Genomic DNA, 25,098 nt, shown 5'->3' with positions numbered 1-25,098 from the left:
AATATTGTATGTATAATAAATAAATAAATATTTAAAAAAAATTGTGAAAACCCTCCTGGAATTTTGATAGTGACTACAGTAATTGCTTTGGGTAGAGCGGGCATTATTATGGTTAATTCATGTAGGTCAACAAGATGGCTCACGTGGGCAGGGTGTTGCTGACAAGCATGAAGACCTGGATTTAATATCTGGAACTCACATGGGGGTGAAAGAGAACCAACTCTCATAGTTGTTGTCTGACCTGAATACAGGCACAACACACTGAAGGAGCAAACTCCATTCTAGACAGGACCTAACTAGGGGGCTGAATGCAGTCTAGCAAAGTCATAAATATTCCCAAGAAACTGTGTTTGCCCTGGTTAAAGTGACTCACCTGGGTACCCAAACAACATCTGTTCACATCTGCTTGCTTCAAACGTCCTTGTAGGTATCTGATTAATCACTGTTTTGCCCCTGTGATTAGCACAGGGTCAGCAGATGTCTGGAGGAAGTAACCAGGGGGCTGTTGCTATCCCCTTAGATACTAATGACCTATCAGTAGCTAACAGCTGAGCTTTACTTTTACTGCTAACTTTTGGCCCTTGCCTTCTGAAAAAGCTTCTCCAATTTATAAAGCAGAGACTAGGGACCATTCAGCTAATGGTACAAGGGAGATGCAGGTACACAACTGTCAGCATCACAGACCCCGACCAACACAGGAACCCAAGATTGGGTTCTAATTAGTTACACAGAAAACAGGGAATGAGAAAAATGAAAAAAATGGTCAGAATGACCTGTGGCTTTCTGCCTGAACCACGCTTTTTAGGCTAGGCTAAAACACTTCATACATGACAAGGGCCATTGTAGGAGCACATAACAACTGGGAGAGCATTGCCTCAAGGACAGTCAAGAACAGGCCAATTAAAAATATGACCATTGTATGTTTCCTCTACATTCCCCAAGGACAGATAGGAACGGGCCAACCAAGAACATACATCCATACTTCATTTACATAATGATTTCATGCTTTTTGAATTTGCTGTCCTCAATTAGGTACAGGTATAAAAATTAGGTGAAAACTCATGGTCCTGCAAAATTATTTATAAAAAAATCCTATAAACTCTGGAAGGGAGCTCCTCCCGCCCTTACTGTGTTGAGTGTGCTGGACAAGCTCCTTGCCTAAGCTGGTACTATGCTTTGGAATAAACCTTGCTTTTGTATGCAAGTCCCAGATCCCTGGCAGTCACTTTGGGGGGCAAAAGTCTGGGCACAACAATACACCCTACTCCACTCACACCCATATGCACACATACACACAAATAAACAAAACATAGTGTGCATTAAAATATTTAAGAGCAAGCAAAATAACAACATAGTTACAAAAAAATCATTAAGGCCTACCCATAGCAATCTTGGGTTCCACCACAGGCCACAACACAGGCAAAGATCACAAGGAAAGGAAAAAAGTCACACTTACTGTTTTGTTTACTTTACTATTTCCATTTGGTTCCTGCTTGCTACTTCTCATTTTCATTCCTTCTACAAAAGGGAAAGAAAAGACAACAAAAAGCCCATAGATTGGTTAACTTTGTCATTACACCAGCCACCAAAGCAAAACAGTAGTCAGAGATCTAAGTTTACTGACTGATCAGAACAGATGTTCCTTTAACCTAACATCTGTAATAAAAGTGCAAAGCTAAAGCTGTGTCTCACTTCTACAAGAGAAGTGTTAGTTGGTTTACTGTGGCTTCACTTAAAGCTTGGCCAGTCTCCCTTCACCCTAACTTTACCAAATACAAGAACTCCCATAGTTTTTTTTTCTTTTTTTTTTTTTTTTGCTTTTAAAATTATTTTAAAAGAAAATACTAAAAGCGCAAATAAAAACAGGAAGTTTTCTCCAAAGCTCACCAAAACTTTCCTTCAGCATTGGTTCCTTCTGTTCATCCTCTTCATCTTCCTCTGACAATGGTGAAAAGGCAAACCTGGCGGAAGAGCACAGAGGGAATGCCACAGGGAACAGCCACTCTCTGAACATCACAGAATTGCTTCCCCCTCAGAGAGGTCTTAACTGCCTATATCATCAACGAGTATCAGGGCAGTATGAGCCACTGTTGGGGAGAATTATTTTCAGGTGTGTTTAAGGAGCTACCCCTGCAGGATAGAATGTCAATCCTTAAAACTTATACTACACTCCCTATCAGCCCCCCTAATTTAACAGTTTTCTAAATCATGTCTGTCTTATCCTCCCATACCCCAAACAAACTCCCAGATGTGATCCTGCAGTAGCAAAGAACTGTTCTACTTCTAACCAGAGTTAGTCAGGATCCAGAATCTGGGAAAAGAACCCCGACAAGACTGTGCCTAGTCTCTTGCTAACTTAGTTCCTGCCAGCCCTCCCAGGTTTGGTAATTCACTGGACAGATACACAGAGATCACTGCAAGTATTAGGCTCATGGCCTCTGTTTATTTCCCGAGAACAAATAAAAGCTATCACAACCCAAGAGAAGAGAGGCAGAGTGCTGGGTCTGGAGGGACCAGGCCAAAGCTTCTGGCTGGCTGCAGTGTCACAGGCAGTGCTGCTTCTCTTGGCCAAATAAGACTGCAGAGCATTGCCAGCCTAAAGTTTAGGCACCCAGAAAGTTTGACTGGGACTCAGTTATATGTGGCTGACCTTATTTATTTTTATTTATTTATTTATTTAGTTAGTTAGTTAGTTAGTTCGCTTTTTTTGAGACAGGGTTTCTCTGTGTACCTTTGATGCCTGTCCAGGAACTAGCTCTTATAGACCAGGCTGGCCTCGAACTCACAGAGATCAGCCGGCCTCTGTCTCCTGAATGCTGGGATTAAAGGCGTGAGCAAACAATTCAAAATAGTTTCCAGAAGTTCCTGAAACCAACCAGATTCACTATGCCTCTCCCTAGCAATAAAGTAATAAAAGAGTAAGCAATAAAAGCCAAGAGTCCCTCTCTCAGAGGATGAAAGCTAACTTGCAAAAAAAAAAAAAAAAAAAAAAAAAAAAGAAGAAGATTCAGTTCAGGATTCAGGGTAGCAGCAGCGCACACCTTTACTCCTAGCACTCGGAGGCAGAGGGAGGCGGATCTCTGCAAGTTCAAGGCCAACCTGGTCTACAGGGCAAGTTCCAGGGCAGACTCTAAAGCTACAGAGAAACCCTGTCTCAAAAAACCAAAAAAGATCTAGAAAAACCAAGCTATAAAATAAGACTCTCAGACTAGCCAAGCTGCAAAGATACCAGACCAGTTGCCTGGAAGGAGCAGAAACCAGTCAAGCTATTAAAGAGGTTTAGAGGCACCTGGAAGACTCTCCAACCTGTTGAGCTGCCTTCAGGCTATGCAGCCTGCTCCAGGTTCCCAGATTTTGTGAAGTGTCACACATGCTGGGGTGGGCTTTGGTAATACAGCTATCTCTGAATCATTTCTGCTCCTGTAAGTAGTCCCTCACCCATATTCCCATAAGTAACCCCAATAAAATTCAGTGATTCACCAAACTGGACTTTGGTCTGTTGTTCCCTATCCGGTATAAGTAGACATGTGTGCTGGTTTTCCCAGGAAAAGTTTTGTCACACAACAGGGTGGGGAGACCAGGACAGGGGGATACTGGAGTATATCTTCAACAGGCTATTCCATTATATGCCTTATCCTCCTCTTATTGTTAACATAACTAAGCCATTAACTTGAAGTCACAGGGAATGCAGGCAGTGTTTAGAAAAGAAAACAAGACAGTAATACAACCCCCCCCCTTTTTTTTTTTGAGACACGGTTTCTCTGTAGCTTTGAAGCCTATCCTGAACTAGCTCTTATAGACCAGGCTGGCCTCGAACTCACAGAGATCCACCTGCCTCTGTCTCCCCAGTGCTAGAATTAAAGGCATGGGCCACCACTGCTCCGCTACAAAAAAAAAAAAAAAAAAAAAAAAAACAAAAAACTTAAAGACTGAGTGAGGAAAGGAAATCTTTTAAACCGAATTACAACTAATGAGTAGCAAGCTAAGAACAGATCCAATAGAGGCTCCTCGAGCTGTATATTATTCCCCCACAAGCATGGTTTCAGCTCTCTTTTCTCTTCTTGCCTAGTTTTTCTCTACTGCTAGACTCTGTGTATCTGATTATTAATTAAGGTTTTACCCTTTCCCTTTTGGGTTATGTAGTGTAACATAATCTCTCTCTCTTTTTTCCTTCAGTTTTTAGAGACAGGGTTTAGCTCTGGCTGTCCAGTAACTTGCTCTTAGACCAGACTTGCCTCAAACTAGAGATCCTCCAGTCTCTGCCTCCCCTCCTAAGTCCTGGGATTAAAGGCGTGTACCAACATCGCCAGGATTAAAATAATCTCTTAATCATCTAAATATAAGAAGGGGGCAGAAACAAAGGTAGGGGCACTGATAAGATAAGAATGGGCATTGGGCTGGAGAGAGGGCTCAGTGGTTAAGAGCTTTGCTTGTTCTTCCAAAGGTCCTGAGTTCAATTCCCAGCAACCAAATGGTGGCTCACAACCATCTGTAATGAGATTTAGTGCCCTCTTCTGGCCCACAGGGATATATGCAGGCAGAACACTATATACATAATAAATAAATTTTAAAAAAAGAATGGGCAGTTCCTAATGAGGATTTGCCTATACTGAAATAACTATAACCTATGACCTTAAACTCCAGTCAATAACACAGACTTTCACTTCACCCTATCATAGTGGGTGATGATGTAGGCTAGGTGGGGGCCTACAGAATTCTTTTACTTCTTTCTGAACACCAAAAAAAGTAGAGAGATTCTCAATTATTTTCTCCCATATTTGCCTAAACAAATTATTTGTCAGGGTTGAAATGTGCTTGGCTGGAACTTCCAGTTCACTCCTCTTTGATCCAGAAAGCCTCATTTTCCTCTTTCCAAACCCCACCCTCTCAGAAAATCTCCAAGAAAGAAAGGGCACCAAAATGCCAAGTTTGCATTCTTGGCAGCTGTAGCAGGCAGCTCCCTCCCTGAAGTCACCAGCTGCCCAAGTGCCCACCTAAAGCAGTCAGCTTTAGATCGACTTAGGCATAAGCCCAGCTTGTGGTAGACACCTCATCAGCCCTTGCCTACAGGGTATATAAGCTCCCTGCTTTAGTTCGGGCATGTGACTCTCTTGCCTCAATCTCTGTGGCTAGAGAACTCACCTGGGAGTTGCTTTGCTCAAATAAACTTGTTCTTTTACATTTTCAATTCGGCTTGATCTGGCTTACTGCATTGGTAGAGAAATCTATTATTGGAGTGCAGAAAACCTATTAAAACAGACCTAAGTAACTCAGTTTTATTCCCTTTCATTACAAAAAAAGGAAGCTTAAGGCCTGCAGAAGTGAAAGAGACAGCATGGCAGAGCCACAAGCAAGTTAATAGGAGAGCTAAAGAAGTACTTCCGCCCAGTATCCACTGTGCAGCACAGACCTGACACTGTTCATTAATACACCACCCCTATTTGACAGCATTCATTCTGGTAGCAGAATAAAGAGTCCCAGTACCTCTGGTTATTTGCTGATGGTCGCCAGAGAATCATGATGACAAAGAGGATCATGGAAAACAGCAACCGCCAAATGGCATCATCCACCCACAGCTCCCGCCAGTCCTGCAATAAGGGGGAAATGTACAACACTTCATGTATATTATCACTGTTCACAATCCCTTGGTATAGAACAAGAGTCCCTTATTTATATACCTTGAGTGTATAAATAAGGTGTATTTATTAGAAGCTACTATACAAGGTACCTGGCACGTGCTGGGGTTATAAACTTGGCAAGAAAAGAAAGCCATTTCTTCCTGTCATGCTTACTGTTGCTAGAGCAAAGGCACTAGCAAGCTGCACAGAGTAAAAGTGTCACAGCTCATAGAATGCTCAAGGCAAGTAACTTTTGGCTGCTAGCTTTTTAATTTTATTCTCTCTCTCTCTCTCTCTCTCTCTCTCTCTCTCTCTCTTTCATTCAGGCTGGCCTTGAATTCTCAGAGATCCCCTGCTCTGCCTTGAGTGCTGGTACTAAGGACCTAGAGCCATGACTCGCAGCTTTAGGTTTAGATTTCTAATCCTCCTGCTGAATTTTGATTGTGTGCCATTATGCTAATTATATACTTGTCATCTGTCACTTATCAATATGACCAAAAGAGAGCTCCACACAGAAATCCTACTGGCCACAGTCTCTGTCTAAAGGAAGTAGCTTCTACTCAGATAGGAATTATTTACACATGATGTTCAGCACTTTGGAGATTTTGAGTTAAGGCAAGCTATGGTTCATATCCAATAGGGGCTGGGACTGTGACTTAGTGGCAGAACTCCTGCCTCGTATACACGAAGGCCAGAGTTCAATCCCTAGGACCAATAAACAAATACAAGCACACCACACAATATGGAAGCACACTTAGGGGTAGAGACCTAGCCTTAAATTCTTATATCTTCTAAGAATCTTGGGCTATAATAAACATCACACTCCTAACCAGTGTTTATAACTTACCGACTGGCAAGTCACTATTCTGAACTTCATGGTTGTCCAGATGATAAACACAATAGATGCTAGCATGAAATGAAAAACCTGGTCAGATCATAAATGGATGCTTACATCCCCAGTTACATCTCAAATAAGTACAATTCCATATTCCTGACTAGCATTTAGTTATCTTCAACATAAATTTATTAAACACCTACCACAAGCAAGGCTCACAACATATACTTTTGCCATAATGTACAGTTTTGCAATCATTTTGTCTTTACCATCTGGCTACTTCAGTAACCCTCAGAACTGGAACCGAAGCTAATGGAATATATGCTAACTTTAGTAGCATAATCAGAACAAATTTTTCCTTTTCCAGCTTATTTTTTGAGGCAGTATCTCACTGAAATGGGAGCACAGTGACTGGCCAGACTCAAAGTTTACCAGTTTGGGAAGACTACCTGACCAGCAAGCTCCAAGGATTCTTCTGTTTCCACCATCGGTGCTGGGGATTGGTACTGAGGTCTCCATGCTTCTATGGCATGTACTTTATCTATGGAACCACCTCCCTAAACCCACACCTGGCTTTTCCACATGAGGACCAAAGACCTGAACTGTTGTCCTTACACTTACATAGCAAGCATTTGGCTGAGCCATCTCCCCTCCTAATCTAAAAGATCATAAACCCTTTAGAGAATTTGATTAGAACTATGACTGCTTTCCTTAAATGAAAAATGAAACTTTCCGTAACTACCAATGGTCCAGAGGGCTGGAAAAAGGCTTAGCAGTTAAGAGCACTGGCTACTTTTCCAGAGAACCCATGTTCGGTTGCTAGCACCCACATGGTGGCTTACAACTGTCCATAATTCCAGTTCCAGAGGCTCTGACACCTTCTTCTGGCTCTGCATCAGGCACAGGTGTGGTGCACAGATACATGCAGGCAAAACACTATTCAAATAAAAAGTAACAATAAAATGATAAAATAAAAATAAAAGAATTCCTATGCTAAAGAAAATCACAGGATCATGATGCAACAGTTAAAAACATTCCAAACTTACCTGCCACTGCTAAGATAAGCGTATTGGTGAAATGCCGATACAAAGAAAGCTTTACAATGTTCCTCCGAAGTTTTAACAGCTTCATTGTTTGCGTCAGGCTAATGAATATGTGTTTGCAAGTCAAGGAATTAAACATTCAAAAAGGTAAGTAAACCAATTCTCAGGTTTCAGGATCTAGGGTCACACTTGTGAGTTATCGATTTCAGAGATCTTATAACTCTTATTTTCACTTACTCCTCAAACACTCTAACTCACCATGATTAATGAGAAAATTATCATTTCAGTAAGATACAGAAAAGACTACAGCATAAGGGTGAGAATAAAGAAATAAAAGGAAAAAGACAGGGAAACAGAAAGGTATAGGCTTGCTAGAAAATTTTTAAAAGATGGGAAAAAAACAGGCAAATGGAAATGATAAAGTGAGTAACATGCAAGGGATGGGATAGCACCATCTCTCTCTAAAGTGTGTGGTTCTGTCTAGACCCTACAGCTAGTCCTCTGTAGGGTCACAAGTACACCTGTGCCCACGGCTTTGGCTTTCCGGATTCTATACGCAGTCCTCAAATAGCGCCACCCACACTGTGAATTAACTAAAAGGACAAAACAATGTCTGAGAATCCTGGACAAGTAGGCTACCAAAGCAGTGAGGCTTCACTTTATAAACTTTATTTCCAAGTAAGAGGCCTCCTGGAAGGACAAAGGGAACTGATGACTACCACAGATGATGCCTGTTTTATGCTCAACTATCAGAGGAGCTGATATAAAAATGAAGAAGCTGGGGGCCAAAGTGATGGCTCATCATCATCCAGCAACCAAGCCTGGCAACATGTGCTCCAGTTCCAGAGTCCACATAAAGCGGAGGGGGGGGGGCATATAACTCTATAGGAAGGTGTCTCTGACCTTCATACACTGTGCCATGCACACCCCAACAAAAAGAAATTTAAAAATAAAGTATAAAGGGCCTGGAGAGATGGCTTAGCAGGGTTAGGTTCCCAGCACCCACATCAGACAGCTCACAACCACCTGTAAGTCCAACTGGAGGGGACCCAGACCCTCCTTCTGGCCTCTGCAGGCAACTCACTCATACGTACAATGTCTACATATACACATAATTAAAAATTACATCGTTAAAAAAAAGAAGTAAGAAAAATTAAGAGGGGGCTGGAGAGATGGCTCAGCGGTTAAGAACACTGACTGCTCTTCCAAAGGTCTTGGGTTCAATTCCCAGCAACCATATGGTGGCTCACAACCACCTATAATAACATCTGGTGCCCTCTCTGGCCTACAGGCAGGATACTGCCTAAATAAATAAATAAATAAATCTTTAAAAAAAAAAAAAGAAAGAAAAATTAAGGGAGCCAGACTTACTATGCCGTACTATGCTCTCTGATACCTAAGCCCACTTTCACTACCCCAGCATTCAAGGATCACAGTACTTAACTGACAGTGATCTGGACCCAGACACCTGAGTTACAACCTTTTTTTGTTACATGGCAAAATATTCAAATTTGAAAAAAATATAATTTTGTTCACATTATGCTTTTTAAACCATCACAATCTATCATAAAAAAAATACTGTACAATTGCACATACACTCTTAAAGACAAACCAAATTTAAAATACACCTATAATATAAATTCCAAAACTTGAACCCAAGAGGTCAAGCCCCTACTAAATAAGTGTTGAAGGAACAGAAACTTGTTTATCTGCATCACTGATGTGAATGAATCAACATTTGTTCTGAAGGGTGAGACAATTTCTGAGTAAAAGAACAAACTCATCCTTTCGAGAGCTGAAACCTGCGCATCCTACTTAACAGGTCTAAGAGGATCAAACTCCTTGAGATGTTCCTAAACAAATTTTGGGATCAAATTATTTTCACAGGTATTAAAGAATTTCATAATTGGACTAAAAGAAGGAGCAGGACCAGAGCAGCCAATGATTCTAATACAAAGAGAGATGAGCAAACAATAAATCCAAAAATAAGGTGAGATGTCCATTTTAAAACAAAGCAAAAAAAAAAAAAACAAATAAAAAGGCCAGGTGGTGGTGGTAGAACATGCTTTTAATCCCAGCACTCAGGAGGCAGACAGATCTCTGAGTCTGAGGTCTACAGAGTGAGTTCCAGGACAGCTTGGGCTACACAGAGAAACCCTGTCTCAAAACACCGAGAGAGAGAGAGAGAGAGAGAGAGAGAGAGAGAGAGAGAGAGAGAGAGAGAGAGAGAGAGACACAGAGAGAGAGAGAGAGAGCACAGCTTTGATCTCGAGTTTAGCAACCAAATTATTCTGTGATTTTTTTTAAAGGATGACAAAACAAAAACAAACAAAACTGCTTACCTGAACTTTCAGGCCATTAGCATATAAAACAAACCACTTCCCAGATCAAGGAGAAATCAACAGAAAGATTAATGGAAACCCATCTGCAAGGGGAGAAAGTGGACGGTCATCAAACAAGCCAATGAGAAGGATATCCACCAGCACAGGGCAGTGTCTAGGAAAGCCAAGGGTATAAAGGCCAAGGAAGCAAGATCAGTCTGGGCCTGCAGACAAAGAAAAAGAGGTGATAAAAACAGATGAACAGAGAGGCAAGAGAAGAAGCCAGCACATGGTTCTGCATTTATACTGACAGCTGGAATGGGCTTGCACATGAACTGAAGAAAACCATAAGGGCTAGCACTGAGGAAAAAAAACCCACTCCTCCCTTCTTAAACACCTGCAGATAGCATCCAGCTATAAATGATTCACACCAACTGTAAATTCTTCTCAATTCAATGAAACTGCTAAAATTACTACCATAGAGTTGGATGTAAAAGAGAACGACAAGGGGCTGGAGAGAAATGGCTCAGCAGTTAAGAACACTAGCTGCTCTTCCAGAGGACCGGGATTCAATTCCCAGCACCCCCACAGCAGCTCACAACTGTTGTAATTCCAGTTCCAGGGGATCTGACACTCTCACACAGAATATATATAGGCAAAATACCAGCACACATTAAGCAAACAAACAAACAAACAAACAAATCTTAAAAAAGGAGAATAACACACAAGTCTTTGTATTTATAATCCCACCCCATCTAGATTTCCGACTGTTATTTTTTTATTAAAATCCTAAAAAGGTATCTCTCACATTTTAAATAATTATTGCATCATTAATATTCTAAGAATTATTGATTCTCAGAGTAACATGATTAAGTTTTACTAATAATAGCTTACCCTAAAATACAATGTAAGTAATTATCTTTCCCTAAAACAACATTCCTAGTTTCTACAAGTTTGCACCTAAGCTGCTTTGTATATAATTCTAACCCCATCACCAGAGAATTATTTTAAAGGATATCCATAAAATAATACAGGCATCAACTGCAGAGAGGGCCAGGCTTACTGTCAGAGCCAAGGAGTAAGGAAAATACTACAGCAATGGCAGAAAAGAAAAAGTGAAATTAATAGGCGGTTAAAGTTGCTAAATATCCACAGAGACTGCACACAGCGGACAGTGTGGTCTGAAAAACAAATTTACAATTATGAAGTATTATATGATGTAGGTAGGTCATCTGTCTATGTGTTACTTTCATTGGTTAATAAAGAAACTGCCTTGGCTTTTTGATAGGACAGCAAATTAGGTAGGCGGAGTAAACAGAACAGAATGCTGGGAGGAAGAAGGCAGTGAGGCAGACGCCATAGCTCTCCTCTCCAAGATGGACGCAGGTTAGAATCTTCCCGGTAAGCCACCACTTTGTGGTGGTACAGATTATTAGAAATGGGTTAATCAAGATGTGAGAGTTAGCCAATAAGAGGCTAGAACTAATGGACCAGGCAGTGTTTAAATGAATACAGTTTGTGTGTTGTTATTTCATGTGTAAAGCTAGCCATGCAGGACCGGGCAGGATGAAAAGCAGGCCTGCTCGCCTTCACTACAATTATATGGATGGGGAAGTGTCAAGGGCAAAGCCAAGTGTATAGAAGTTAACACTTTGAATCTAATATTAGGGTTATGACAGAATCTGACATTTTACTAAATGAAATAACTGTAATAGCCGAGGAAGGCCCACTTCTTCTTTTCTTGGCAATGGACTATGTGAAACTTAATTGAATTTAAGTTTTTAAATTTAAGTTCTGGGTAAATAGAGAACACTGTTGTTTTTATTTAGATGAACCAGAAAATGGGGGAAAGAACCAAATAATTATCAATCTGGCACAGGTGGAAAGAAGATATTCACTATAGAGCATATACTAAATTTATCAAGCTCTAATAGATTAGATTAGAAACACGGAGTTATACAGGCTGAGCACCTCTAATTAAAAACTCCAACCCCACAACAATGAATGTTTTGACATTTTTGTTTTGTTTTGTTGTTATTGTTGTTTTGACATTTTTTTTTTGGTTTTTCGAGACAGGGTTTCTCTGTAGCTTTGGAGCCTGTCCTGGAACTAGCTCTTGTAGACCAGGCTGGTCTCGAACTCACAGAGATCCGCCTGCCTCTGCCTCCCGAGTGCTGGGATTAATGTTTTGACATTTTTGAAGGATTTTATATCTTGGACTTTAGGTTAAGGAATGCTTAACTAATAGGTTCTATGAAAACACCCTAAAATCAAAAAAATTCTCAAGTCTGAAACACTCCTGGTCCCTAGTACTTCATCCTGTATACATCTACTGAAAAAAAAAAAAAAAAAAGAACAGCCCACTGACTCAAGAATAAATATTAACAGTAGCTGGCCACAAAAACCCATATGAAGAAAAAATAAGTAAGTAATTCAGTCTAGGCAATACCGACCCCTGTAACTCTGAGGACTCCTTCCATGCCAGAGAACAAAAGATAGAGTGCTCCTGCCACCACGACTTTGTGAAGAGTGACTCCAAGACGAGGCCTAAAAAGGAAGCAAAGAGACAGCCGAGTGCAGCAGCAGCAAGCCATGTGACAAGCTATGGTGTCAGCGACAATTAGTACAGAGAATGAACTTCAGGAAAACATGCTCCCGAGAAGAAAACCATTCCTGAGTGTGTGTGTGTGGTAGTCTGAATGTAACTGGCTCCCATAAGCTCATAGGGGGTGGCACTATCAGAAAATGTGGCTTTGTTAGAATGTATATAGTCTTGTTGGAGGAAATGTGTCACTGTGGGGGTGGGCTTTGAGGTTTCCTATGCTCAGGGTATCACCCAGTGTCTCAGTCGACTTCCTGTTGCCTGCAAAATGTAGGACTTTCAACTATTCCAGTACATCTACCCGCACGCTGCCATGTTCCCACCATGATGATAATGAACTGAACCTCTGAAATTGTAAGCAAGCCACCCCCAATTAAATGTTTTCTTTATAAGAGTTACTGTAGTAATGGTGTTTCTTCACAGCAATAGAAACCCTAATTAAGATAGTCTAGTCATGCCGGGCAGTGGTGGCGCACGTCTTTAATCCCAGCACTCGGGAGGCAGAGGTAGGCGGATCTCTGTGAGTTCGAGGCCAGCCTGGTCTACAAGAGCTAGTTCCAGGACAGGCTCCAAAAAAGCTGCAGAGAAACCCTGTCTCAAAAAACAAAAAAAAAAAAAAGAAAAAAGAAAAAAAAAAAAAAAGAAAAGAAAAAAAAGATAGTCTAGTCATAAATGATGACAAGAAATACTAGAAATTAAAATCTGGTCCCTGGTTACTGTATTAAGTATATATATTATGTTAAGTTTTAATATATATAATTATTACATATAATATATTTTATTATATTGATTTAATATAAATATACATATTTTTATATAATATACATTAGAAAACATTCTGTGGTATAAAACCCCCAGTAACAAAGCTCATCACTCCATCTTAACAACAACTGATCTATGGCTAACTCCATCCCATGCACACCACTCATCTTCTATCCTTTCAGACTATCTAGAAAAAAATTAACGGTGTAACTAGTTGTGATATTTTTTAAAAGATGAGGACTTTAAAACAAAGACAACCAAAAAAAAAAAAAAAAAAAAAAAAAAACCATGCAGCTAGTAAGATGGCTTAGCAGGTAAATGAACTTGTGATGACTTGAGCTTTAATCCCTGGAACCCACATGGTTGAAAGAGAGAACCAAGTCCCACAAACTGCCCTCCACACACACTTGGATGTACAATTTTCTCTCTCTCTCTCTCTCTCTCTCTCTCTCTCTCTCTCTCTCTCTCTCTCTCTCTCTCTCTCCCCACACACAGTTGTATGTACAATTCTCTCTCTCTCTGAACTAGGTTTGGAGGTGCAGACCTAATCTCACACAACTTCAAGGCCAGTCTGAGCCATATGACACCCTGCTTCAAACCAGAATCTACAACAACAAAACATAACTACAATATCATTAGCAAATCTCAAAATGTTAACAATTACCCTACACACTCAAATGTAATTACCCTACACACTCAAATGTAGTATTGTAGTTCAACAAATAAGCTCAAGCACAAAACCCAACTAAATATGGATCTTTGAGCAACCTCTATTCACAGGAAGATGGAAAAGCCTCGAATCCTTAATATTTAAAATCCTACTCCACCAGAATCTGTATTTTAACAAAATTACTAGGTGGTTCATTACAGTACATCTGTCTAAGGCAAATAAATCTCTTTGGCTATTTCCAGTTAGAAAATGACCATAATGGCAGGGAATTATCTTAAAATCTTGAATATTCCATCACATGTATTTCATCACATGTAGAAGGCATTTAAATAAAAATTTTAATCATCATACTTCTTATTCTACTTAATGACTTTGGACTATTCCTGTCCTCGTCTTTCTTGAATTCCCTTTAATTCAGGAGACAGCTTCTGTCCCTACCCCTTCCCAGAGATTGTTCTTGGTATGGTCACTAACACTCTTCATTAATTAAATCCAACAGTTAGTTCTCCATCCTCTTACCTGGCCTATCTGATCATCTGATTCAATCAAGGACCCCTCCTTGGAACAGTCTTCAGTTTGCCCACTGCCTTCAACCGTTACTTAACTTCCTCTGCTAACTCTGCCTCATGTCACTGACATCTAGACAACAGAAAATACGATCACCCAGCCTTTGACCTTTTTCTCTCTCTGGATTTTCTTCCTTGGTAGGCTTGTGTAGTGTCCTAACTTAACATCTCCATCTTCATAACTTCTACCTGGGCTTCACCAGTGCTCATCCAGCCTACCTCCTAATCTTGCCATTGTGCTAAGCCGATTCCTTGATCTTCCTGGGCTTGGTGAACAGCAATTCCTTCCTGCCACATGAGAAGACCGTCAGTTGGAACCACCCACAGTTCCTCTTCTCTTTTACATCCCACATGTGACCATCATGGGACTCCACAGGTTCTACCTTCAAAGCATGCATAGGATCCACTCACACCCCAGACTCTTTCTCTAGGTGAACAGATAGTCCCTTTGCTTTCCTCAAATCTTTATTTGGATGTCACCTAAGTAAAGCCTTCCTGGGCCACCATATTTACAGCTCCAAGTTTCAATGCCTGCCTGGCATTCTTGATGCCCTTTCCTATGAACTATAACACCTTTTATTGATGTATTAGATATTTAATCATTTACTTCAATTTTGTCTGTGTTCCCTTCCTCCACAAATGTAAAAATCCACACTTTTACTTGTAGAGCAGGGGCTTAGAACAATGAATTACTGAGTGCCTGATACAGGGAAGGCACTTGGTATTTTGTGGCTTAGGAAGAATGTTCTGAATACACTACAAGGAGCAGAGGGCTATGCAGTGACTATAGTACTGCATGCTTCAATAACTTGTTTTTACTAAAAAGTTAAATTAAAAAAACAATTACAATGAGAATATTCTTTTGCTAAAAACAAAACTAAAAAAAAAAAAAACAAACCTAATTTGCAGGATGGAGAGATGTTCAACAATTTAGAGTACTTGTTCTCGTCAGAGGACCTGAATTCAATTCCCAGCATTTTCATGGCAGCTCACAACTCCAGTTCCAAGGGATCCAATGCCTTCTTCAGGCCTCCACAGGTAGCAGGTCTCTCTCACACACACACACACACACACACACACACACACACACCACCATCCATAAACATAGAATAAATCTATTTGCAAAAAACAGTTTCAGATAGTCACTAAGTTCATTGCGAAAGTTTGTTTTTCTGCATTTGCCTCACTGCAGGTTTTTCTGCAGGTGTACTGCGAGTTTGTAAAAAGATGTAAAGCAGCAGCATTTCTAACACTTAAGACTGTAGTAAAATTTCAGACATTTTTCTTATCTCACTACTATTTTCTTACTCACTTTTACCAACCTTTTCAGAACCAGCACTATCTAGATGGCAAATGTTTCAATCTAATTGGCATTTTCATTCAGAATTGAATACTCACTTGACTATGCCATATCCGAGACTGACTATGATGACCAGGGTTCGAGCCAGTGAGCGTTTCACTGCTGAGAGCAGCTCTGCAAGGACCAAGGCATCCTGGACTATGTGAAAGAAAGGGAGAAATGGTGCTATACTCTGGTTTTAACCAAGCCTACTACCAGAATGTAGGTCTCTTAACACTTTTCAGAATGTGCACAGTATCAGACTTACTAAAGAGAGAATACCTCATACAATTTCAGCTGTGTGCACAACAATCTGGGTGTGCTCACCCATCAATTTTCCTACCATTTACTTTTACAAACTGAAATACAGCTATACATGGAAAGCATACATGTGTACCCTGGTACACGTGCATAATTTTTAATTCACATCTTCTATTTTCAAGTCTTCATATCTTGCAATACTAATTATTAGTGAACAAATAGTCTGAAAAAAAACTAAAACCATCTCAATAGTCTACAATACCAAGTAATTTGTAATAAGCAGTGAAACTCATCAAACCATAAGCATATTCCCATTTTCTTGGTATTACTGTATTTTATCAAGTCTAAGACGCATTCCAAACACACAGGCACAAAAATCTATGTGTCTTGCAATCAGTGCCATCTTAATTAAACTGGCATTATTTACTTTCTTTAATGTTGGCTTGGCTATCAATGACAACTGGGATTTAAGAAATATGAAAATCATTCCCAATGATCACTTTTCTGTGTGTGTTTCAACAAAATTATTCTTGCATCATTGTATCCTTGAACTATAAGATTAAAAGGAACAGTCACAATGACGATGATTCTGTTGTGGTTATTTTAATAAGAAACTTTGGAAAAGTAGACCTATGTTAACCACTGCTGACTTGAGAGATGTTGCCATGCATCTCAACCATCATCAAAAAATGGCAAATTTGGAACTGTAGAGATGGCTCAGCAGTTAAGCGTTTGTACTGCTCTTGCAGAAGACTTAAGTGGTTCCATTGCTCACACTGGGTGACCCATAACTGCCTATAGCTTTGGTTCCATAGGGATCTGATCTTTCTGGTCTCCACAGGCACCTGCACTTATGTGCATGAAATACATCCCTCCTCAAATACAGATTATTTTAAAAATATAAATCTTGGGTGGAAAAAAAAGCAAATTTGGGTCTGGTGAGATGGCTCAGCAGATAAAGGTGTTTGATGCCAAACCTGACAACCTAAGTTCAATCCCCAAAGACAAACATGGTGAACGGAGAAAACTGACTCCCTTCGGTTGTCCTCTGACCTCCTCAGGCACATGGGCCATGTCATAACACATGCACCCTCACATATACACAAAATAAGCATATATATTTTTTTAAATGGCACTTCTTTAACATACCTGATTCACCTTTGTATCGGATATTCTGAAATTCTGCATAAAAAACGGCTTTCTCAAACATTCCCAGAAAGATGACAGCACCAATCCAAAACTGAATTCTCAGGAGATCTCTCCAGTAGCAAGCAGACCATGCCAGCCAGAGAACACCAAATAGGACGTACACAATACACATCACCATGAAAAACTGTGATCCAATTGGGAATGAAATAAAAAGGAGAATTAGGACCAAGAATCAAATATTTAGATTTAAAATCAACATATGGTATAACAAACCACAAAAATAGATTTTACCTTCTTTTTGAAAAAAATTATATTTCTAGTGTACAATACTAACAAACGATAAAGAATGATCTAGTTTTGAACAGAGGAGACTACAGAAGGACTTGTCCTCAAGAATGGCTGCTCCTGGGCTGGAGAGATGGCTCAGAGGTTAAGAGCATTGCCTGCTCTTCCAAAGGTCCTGAGTTCAATTCCCAGCAACCACATGGTGGCTCATAACCATCTGTAATGTGGGTCTGGTGCTCTCTTCTGGCCTGAAGGCATACACACAGGATATTGTATACATAATAAATAAATATTTTAAAAAAATAATGCCTGCTCCTTGCATTAACTGGGCCTTTTTAGCTCAAAACCCAGCAATAAAACGAAGAAAAAACAGGCCTGGCAAGCTGAGATGCAGAATCCTGAGGCAACGGAACACAACTAAAATGGGAAACTATAAAAGGGGAAGGAAGAGAGAACAGCTCTGAACACAAGTCTGCCAATAGACAATGATCTTTCAGCACAGGCTAACCAGTTTGCACACTTACATAATAAGATTCATCCTTATCACGTGAGTGGGCTCAGGGCTAGATTACAGCAAGGTGTGTCCCGCTCTGAACCCAGATGTGAACTGCAAAGTGGTCACTGAGATACTGTCCACAGCTACAATAGTCACCGACCTTCTCATTTTACAGATAAATGAGGCCCACAGGGCTACACTTATTCTTTTGAGGTTACTCTCTGGGGAGATGGCTAGGCACTTATGGCTCTTGCAGAGGACCTGGATTCAGTTCCCAACACCCACATGGGGCTCACAACCATCCCTAACCATAGCTCCAGCATATCAGATGCCTTCATCTGATCTCTGCAAGCACTAGGCTCTCATGTGATAAACAGACAAACAGGCAAAACAATCATACCCATAATATAAAACAAGAAAATCTAAGTTAAAAAGAAAAAAATTAATATCAAAACCTCAAGTAAAAATTTCTGAATGGCACAGGAATAATCCTTTAATGAGACAGAGCTACAAAACAGACAATTTTCATACTAAATTAATTTCATGCTAAATTAACTTATCGCCAAGGTTATAAAAGCACATGCTGACTCACGATCATCAGCGGGTAGTCTTCAAGAGTGAGGTATTCATAGGGACCCTTTACTTCAACAGTCACTGGCAAAGCAAATTAATTTGTTAGATTCAGTAATTAAACAATAACCCGATTAATGCTTACTTTATTAAATTAGTAAACGTTTCATCAACTCACTTTTAAGCATTCAATCATGGTGATTAGTACATTAGATATATACAGTAACTTTGAAATCCATGAATTATATGGTTCATTCATGACCTAGTGTTTTTGTTTGTTTGTTTATTCATTTGTTTGTTTTTGAGATAGAGATTCACTATGCAGCTCTAGCTGTCCTGGAACTTGGTCTGTAGCTCAGGCTGGTCTCAAACACAGAGATTCACCTGCCTCTGCCTCCCAAGGGCTAGGATTAGGATTAAGTGTGCCACAATGTCTGGCTCACACTCCAGTCTTAAGTGGGAAAGTCCTCTTCCAGATTCATATTCTCTCTGTGTGTGCGCAATGGATTTGTGCAGGTTAGAGAGCACTTGTGTGTTCATGTCTGTAGACTCTTCAGGTGCTATGCCTGCTCCCCCCACTACCTTCTTTTTGAGACAGGGTCTCTCTCACTGGCCTAGAAAGCACCAAGTCGTAGACTGGCTGACCAGTAAGCCAAGGGGACTCTGCCTCCCCCCCCCCCGCCACCCCTGCCATGCGGTGATACAAGTGCACACTGCCACACCTAGCTTGTTCCTGTGAATTCTGGGAACAGAGCTGGGGGTCCTCCTTGTAAACACTTCATGAGCATTTTACAGACGACCTCCTCAGCCCCATACTCTCGGCCCTGAAGACCAGACGAAATGACATTCCTTCACAAAGCCATCCTCAAGCTTCCATCCAGAACTATCCCACTTCTTTTTAATTCCAAACACTCTTGGTATACTTCTTTCAATGTATTCCTAATATTCTTGTCTTCTGTCCATCTTTACTGTATCTCCCTAATTTTTAACTTATTTTTATGATCTTTTAAGACAAATATCACTTTAAAAATGAAGAGTACTTTTTAAAAAGCTTAAAATCATAATAATTTATACAAGTGATACACCATCCCTGGTAAAATAAGACGTAAAGACAATCCAGCAGCTCCCTAATTATATAAGCAGAATCTTCACTTAGGAATGAAAACCAAACTAACAAGAATCCATACGAGTTCAGATCAAAGCCCAGCACCATTTATCAAACTTGAACTGACCTTTTCCAGAACTTGCTATCAAACATTTTGTAAAAATCTGACTAATAAATAGGAACAACAACAAAAAGTGTTATCTACAAGATAAATCAGAAATCTGCCTCATTGAAACTCTACTGATCATAAGATTAACTGCTTTGAGCCAGTCATGTTGGTACAATCTGAGCTTCTGGAAGGAGAAGCAGGAAAGTTTGAGAGTTCTGGGAAAGTCTGAAGCCAGTCTGAGCCATGAGACCCCATCTCAATAAAAGACTGACGGCTTAAAAACTGTCACTGATAAAAGAGTTGAATAAATTCTAGGAATGACTTTGATAAGCAAATTTCTGACTTAGCTGGGTTTGGTGCTTGACTGTAATCGTAGCACCTGAAACACAGAGGAGTCATGACTTTGACGCCTGGCTCCATCAAAGGCTTTAATGAGGGTGAAGGAAGTCACATGTGGTGGCCCAGACTTATTCTCTCAGCATTTGGAAAGGTGGGGAAGGATTGCTGCAAGTCTGAGACCAAGCTGGACTATACAGCTAAGGACTGTCTCAAAAACACATCAAAACAAGACATCCGGTCTAGGGACAACACTTGCATAGCATACGTGAGGCCCTAGGTCCAATCCCAGCACTGGAAAACAAACACAAACAAAAAAGATGAAAGAAAAGAACATTCACAGATAATTCTAGACTTTCAGATGATATTAACAAACCATGGTTAACAAACCAAACCATTGAACTTACTGATAAAAAGATTACTCAGTGCATTTTCTTTTGGTGATTCCTTTGAGGACGAAATGTCAACATGCACAATAAAAATGTACGGTGCATCTTGCCAAGTCTGCAATGGTTCATGCAATGCCTAGAGAGGAAATGGGGCATCAAAACTTCAAGTCTCAATAATTCAGAGCACAAGTTAATAAATAATACAGCATGAAAACACTGCTCCAGAAGAGAGCCCAGAAATGCAGTGGAGTAAGTCAGCTTTCATTCACTGAAATGGCCGTCGTAAGACGAGCTTGTAGAGCACATGGCAAAGTAGGCAAGATCGTGAATTGACAAAACAGTCCTCTGCATTCCCTGCCATACAAAGGTCTAAATTTAACAATTTATGTTTTACAAAGAAAAAACACAATTAAAAATCATTGAGTTTAATTTTTAACTCATGCTAGGATAATTATATTTTATATATCTATTATGAAATTAATTTAAAATAAAGTGCATCACAAAAACGTACTTGATGTCAATACAGAAAAAAGCTCATATGTATGAGTATAAACACACTCTCTCTCTCCTGAACCAAATTCCCTTTTCCAAGCTAACAGAATCTATTTTGACATGGTCTCACATTTAAATAAGAACTTTCACCTTAACTTACTCTAGGTGGGTGGGAAGGCAGTGATTTTTGTCTCTTTAAATTACTGCTTCTTTAGTCAGGGTAGTTAATAGTCCTTGACGCTAAGAGATAGTAACCCTTGATTTCCTCACTCAGGAGTCTTTACAAACAAGATTAAAATGTAAAGATAAAGGAGATGTGGAGGTGCAGAGAACCATGGAGCTGGCCTGGTCTAGTTGCCTTAAGAGGTATGCATTGGCTGGCTGGTCTTTTTTTTTTTTTTTGGTTTTTCGAGATAGGGTTTCTCTGTGGCTTTGGAGCCTGTCCTGGAACTAGCTCTTGTAGACCAGGCTGGTCTCGAACTCACAGAGATCCGCCTGCCTCTGCCTCCCGAGTGCTGGGATTAAAGGTGTGCGCCACCACCGCCCGGCTTGGCTGGCTGGTCTTAATCCCTGCACTCAGAAGGCAGAGACAGGTGGATCTCTGTGAGTTTGAGGCCAGTCTGGTCTACAAAGCAGGCTTCAAAACTACAGAGAAACCCTATCTTGAACTGCAACCCTCCCACCCCCACAAAAAAGAGGTATGCATCGTGGATTTTTCAAGTTAGAATCTGTGGCTCCTGGGGCACCATATGCCTTTCAGTTCCTGAGAAACCAGGCACCCCCTCAGGCAGTGAAGCATCCAGACCACCCGTGCATCTCTGTATTCCATTCCCTAGAAGCCAGTGAAGCATAAATAAGTTTGACAGAATTAGTCTTATAAGTCTTAGACATTAATCTTGTATGTATTCTTCCTGGCAACCACCATTATATTCTGTTTCTGATAAAGGTATAAAAAAAAGTCTGATTGCTGCAATAAACCTGTCTCAGCTTTAGTCTTGTAGAGACCTCTCCAACCTGACCTGATTTTAAATTCCACAAATCATATCAGGAGACCCTAGCTCAATAAGTAAGCAAGCACTGACGCTTACCATGGAGGAAAACCATTGGTCTCTTCTTCAACTGTGAAAGGAGATACCACTATTTAGACCTACAGCTGGTTACTGTGGTCTTAAAAGGAAAAGGTTTTACCCAGAGATCTCCAGGTAAACATTACTGACCTAATGAAACCCCACAGATTTTACACATTGATACAATGTGGAATCGTGTTTACCCCTGTGGAATCGTGTTTACCCCGGTGGAATCGTGTTTACCCCGGTGGAATCGTGTTTACCCCGGTGGAATCGTGTTTACCCCGGTGGAATCGTGTTTACCCCGGTGGAATCATGCTTTCCCTCTAGTAATCAAAAGATCCTGCAACCCAAGGAAACTTAGAATGCAACAGATTCCATGACACAGTTCCAAGTCCAAGAAAGCAGATACATCCTTCCACTCTACATTCACTAGTAATTTCAGTAACAACTGAAAGCCATGCTGAAGCTATACTTGGATCTCTGCCGGTCTCTCTCCTCAAGAAGGATACTGGGAAATGTATAACTTCAAAGTCATAAGCGTCCTATGTTCTATTACTCACAATTACTGAACCTTTCCTGAACTTAGTCATTAACCAATTAGTGTAATAAACTGCTCTGCTATTAATTTCTTACATCTTAAAATTACTTCTTATAAATTTCAAAATGTTCTGATTAATTTTCATAGTCTAGGACTTGACAAGTGTAGTATCTTTAGCTTTCAGAGTTACAGATTTTTAATCTTGCAAAAGAAGCATCTATATTCCACACACTCTGATAGGGATGTAACATTTGCTACATGTTAGTCTTAACAAACCTATCAGATAAGCAGTTACTAACTATTGTTTGTTTTTATTAATTGAAGTAAATTTCACATCATAAATTTAACCATGTTACTGAGAATAACATAATTCAGTGGAATGTGACACCAAATCTTTTTTTGAGACAAGATCTCTCAGGCTGATCTTTAACCTGTGCTTAAGTAATTATGTTGCTTCAGATTCCTAAGTAGCTGGGACTCTACACACCTGCCACAATACGCAGCTCTACAATGTTGCTTACCTCTCAAAAAAGTAGACCCTTATTCAATAGGCAATAATACTCCATCTCTCCCTCCCCCACCACATGGAACAACTCACCCACTTTCGGCTTTCACAGAGTTTTCTGTTGTGGACATTTCTAATCAATGGGATGAATTAAACAGTGTCTGTCTTTTAACATCTGGCTGGTCTCACAGTTTTCAGAGTTCTCTATGTTATAGCACGTATTAGTACTTCATTTTTGTCAATCAATCACATTATAACTTACAGGCATAAAACCTTGTTTGTTCACTCCTACTTAGAATCTTGTGAGCACCCCAATGCTAGAAATTCACGCTAAATTTAGAAAGTTTTGGCTACTGTTTATTCTGTTCTAGCTCTTTTGTCTTCAGACTTCATTATGTACACACGGATCCACACAATGGATGCACAGGTCTTCAAGACTCTGTTCACTTGCTTTCCCTCTTGGCTCTCTCTAGACCTCTCAACAGAGAACTCCAACTGATCCACTCTGGAAGCATTCTTCTTCTACCTGCTCCAACAGCGACAGCCTCTCCTCACCTTCTCACTCTAGCCAATGCTCTTTTCAGCTTCTTGGCTTCCGTTCTGTTGTTTTGTGACGGAGCGCCATCATGTTTCCCAAGCTGGCCTCAAATGTAACAGATCCATCCTGTTTCAGCCTCCCAAGTGCTGGTTTACAGCACTGTATGTGTCTCAGCTTTGCGATTCCTACTTACTTCTTTTTAGAACTTGTATCTGCTTATTCCTGGTTTCCTTTGTATTTTGTTCATTCTTTCCTTTCATTATTTTGATCACATTTTAAAAGTTCAAAGTCTTTCCTTCATCTAATGTGTAAATGTCTTCAAAAGCTTTCTAAAAATTCCATTTAAACTTGCCATTTTCTTTCTTGGCATCCATGGCTCACAGTTGTTTATTGAAAACAGAACACTGAGGACGAAAGAAGATCCTGGCCCTTCACTGATGGTGGGAGGTTGGAGGGGGTGGGTGTTCTGAAGTGGCTTTTCTGAAATATTTTTATAAATTCTATATACTTTGTCCTGTGTTTGTTTATATGCCTGCCTGACTCCCTCCTTTCATTTTTTTCAGTTCTGGAGGCTGAATCTAGGACCTCACAGATACCGGGTGAGCATTCTACCACTGAGCTATAGCCACCGCCAAGTCTGTGTTTCTGTAGCTGAGTAGCTGGCTACTATTTTAACAAGATTTCCTAAACATCAGAAGCTAAATAAAAAGGTAAAGAGAAAAGGTCCAGTCTAGTCCTTTCAGATTGGAGCAAGTCTTCACTTCACTGTAACCAGTGGGCACGAAAGCTCGTTATCTCCTCAAAGCACGTGTCCTGCTCTAGCACACAAGAGCTTTGCAAAGCTTGTTTCCTCCCACTATCCCCTTTAGCCTTGTTCTTTCCAGGTTTTGTGGTCTTATCTTTTGCTTGCCCACTTTCCCTATGATGCTGCAACCCAGAACTTTTGACCCTAAATATACCTGGTAAACTCAACCAGGACGCCGCTCAGCCTTGGGAATGCCGAGTCAGACAGCATACAGGCAAGTCCTTAACCAGATTCACTAGTGAGCTGTCAGTCCAGACAAAAATCACAGTCACGATTCTTGAGTAAATTCTAGACTTATATTCTTGGCACCAACAAACTTATCAAGGACTGGAAGTTGCCATTATCCTGCCTGATCTTGTAAGCAAGGGTGATTCAAAACACCATAGCATTCTATCACTGCAATGCAGCAGCTTCTTTCTTCAGCATGGCTCAACCAGTGAAGAGCCTGCTTCAGACGCCCATATAAAAGTGGAGGAGAGACCTAGCTTCACAGAGCTGTCCTCTGACTTTCAGTTGTGTACCATGACATATACACCCCTCCCCCATCTAACAGACCATGAACCATGCATGTCATAATCTAAACACAGATGCTCTGAGAGAGATACTATATGGATAATTCTGTCTCTAACACATTATATCTTCAGTCAAGTAATAAACTGTAAGGATTATTATAAAACCAAACACGCCTTTACCA

The 25,098-nt window shown here is 40.3% G+C and overlaps 1 protein-coding gene across 6 annotated transcripts in view; it reads right to left on the bottom strand.

The window, feature by feature from the left end:
- The window catches only part of Tmem87a (transmembrane protein 87A), a 48,833-nt gene that overhangs the window by 6,357 nt on the left and 17,378 nt on the right, over positions 1-25,098 (bottom strand). For 3 of the 6 annotated variants that reach the window (XM_038330038.1, XM_038330040.1, XM_038330042.1), the window contains 11 exons: positions 20,475-20,592; positions 18,540-18,601; positions 17,167-17,350; positions 15,816-15,915; positions 12,271-12,364; positions 10,836-10,907; positions 7,500-7,608; positions 6,466-6,524; positions 5,485-5,588; positions 1,888-1,961; positions 1,457-1,518 (listed from right to left, as the gene is read on the bottom strand). In XM_038330038.1, the coding sequence (XP_038185966.1) occupies positions 1,457-1,518; positions 1,888-1,961; positions 5,485-5,588; positions 6,466-6,524; positions 7,500-7,608; positions 10,836-10,907; positions 12,271-12,364; positions 15,816-15,915; positions 17,167-17,350; positions 18,540-18,601; positions 20,475-20,592 (1,038 nt within the window). Of the gene's footprint in view, positions 1-1,456; positions 1,519-1,887; positions 1,962-5,484; positions 5,589-6,465; positions 6,525-7,499; positions 7,611-9,972; positions 10,042-10,835; positions 10,908-12,270; positions 12,365-15,815; positions 15,916-17,166; positions 17,351-18,539; positions 18,602-20,474; positions 20,593-25,098 lie in introns of those variants that run through there. The other 3 variants (XM_038330039.2, XM_038330041.2, XR_005285399.1) reach the window with 2 other exon arrangements.

Source organism: Arvicola amphibius, chromosome 5 (genome assembly GCF_903992535.2).
Source record: "Arvicola amphibius chromosome 5, mArvAmp1.2, whole genome shotgun sequence".
NCBI classification, from domain to species: Eukaryota; Metazoa; Chordata; class Mammalia; order Rodentia; family Cricetidae; genus Arvicola; species Arvicola amphibius.
The sequence above is the reverse complement of the archived record's forward strand: the minus strand, read 5'-3'. Positions and strand labels throughout refer to the sequence as shown.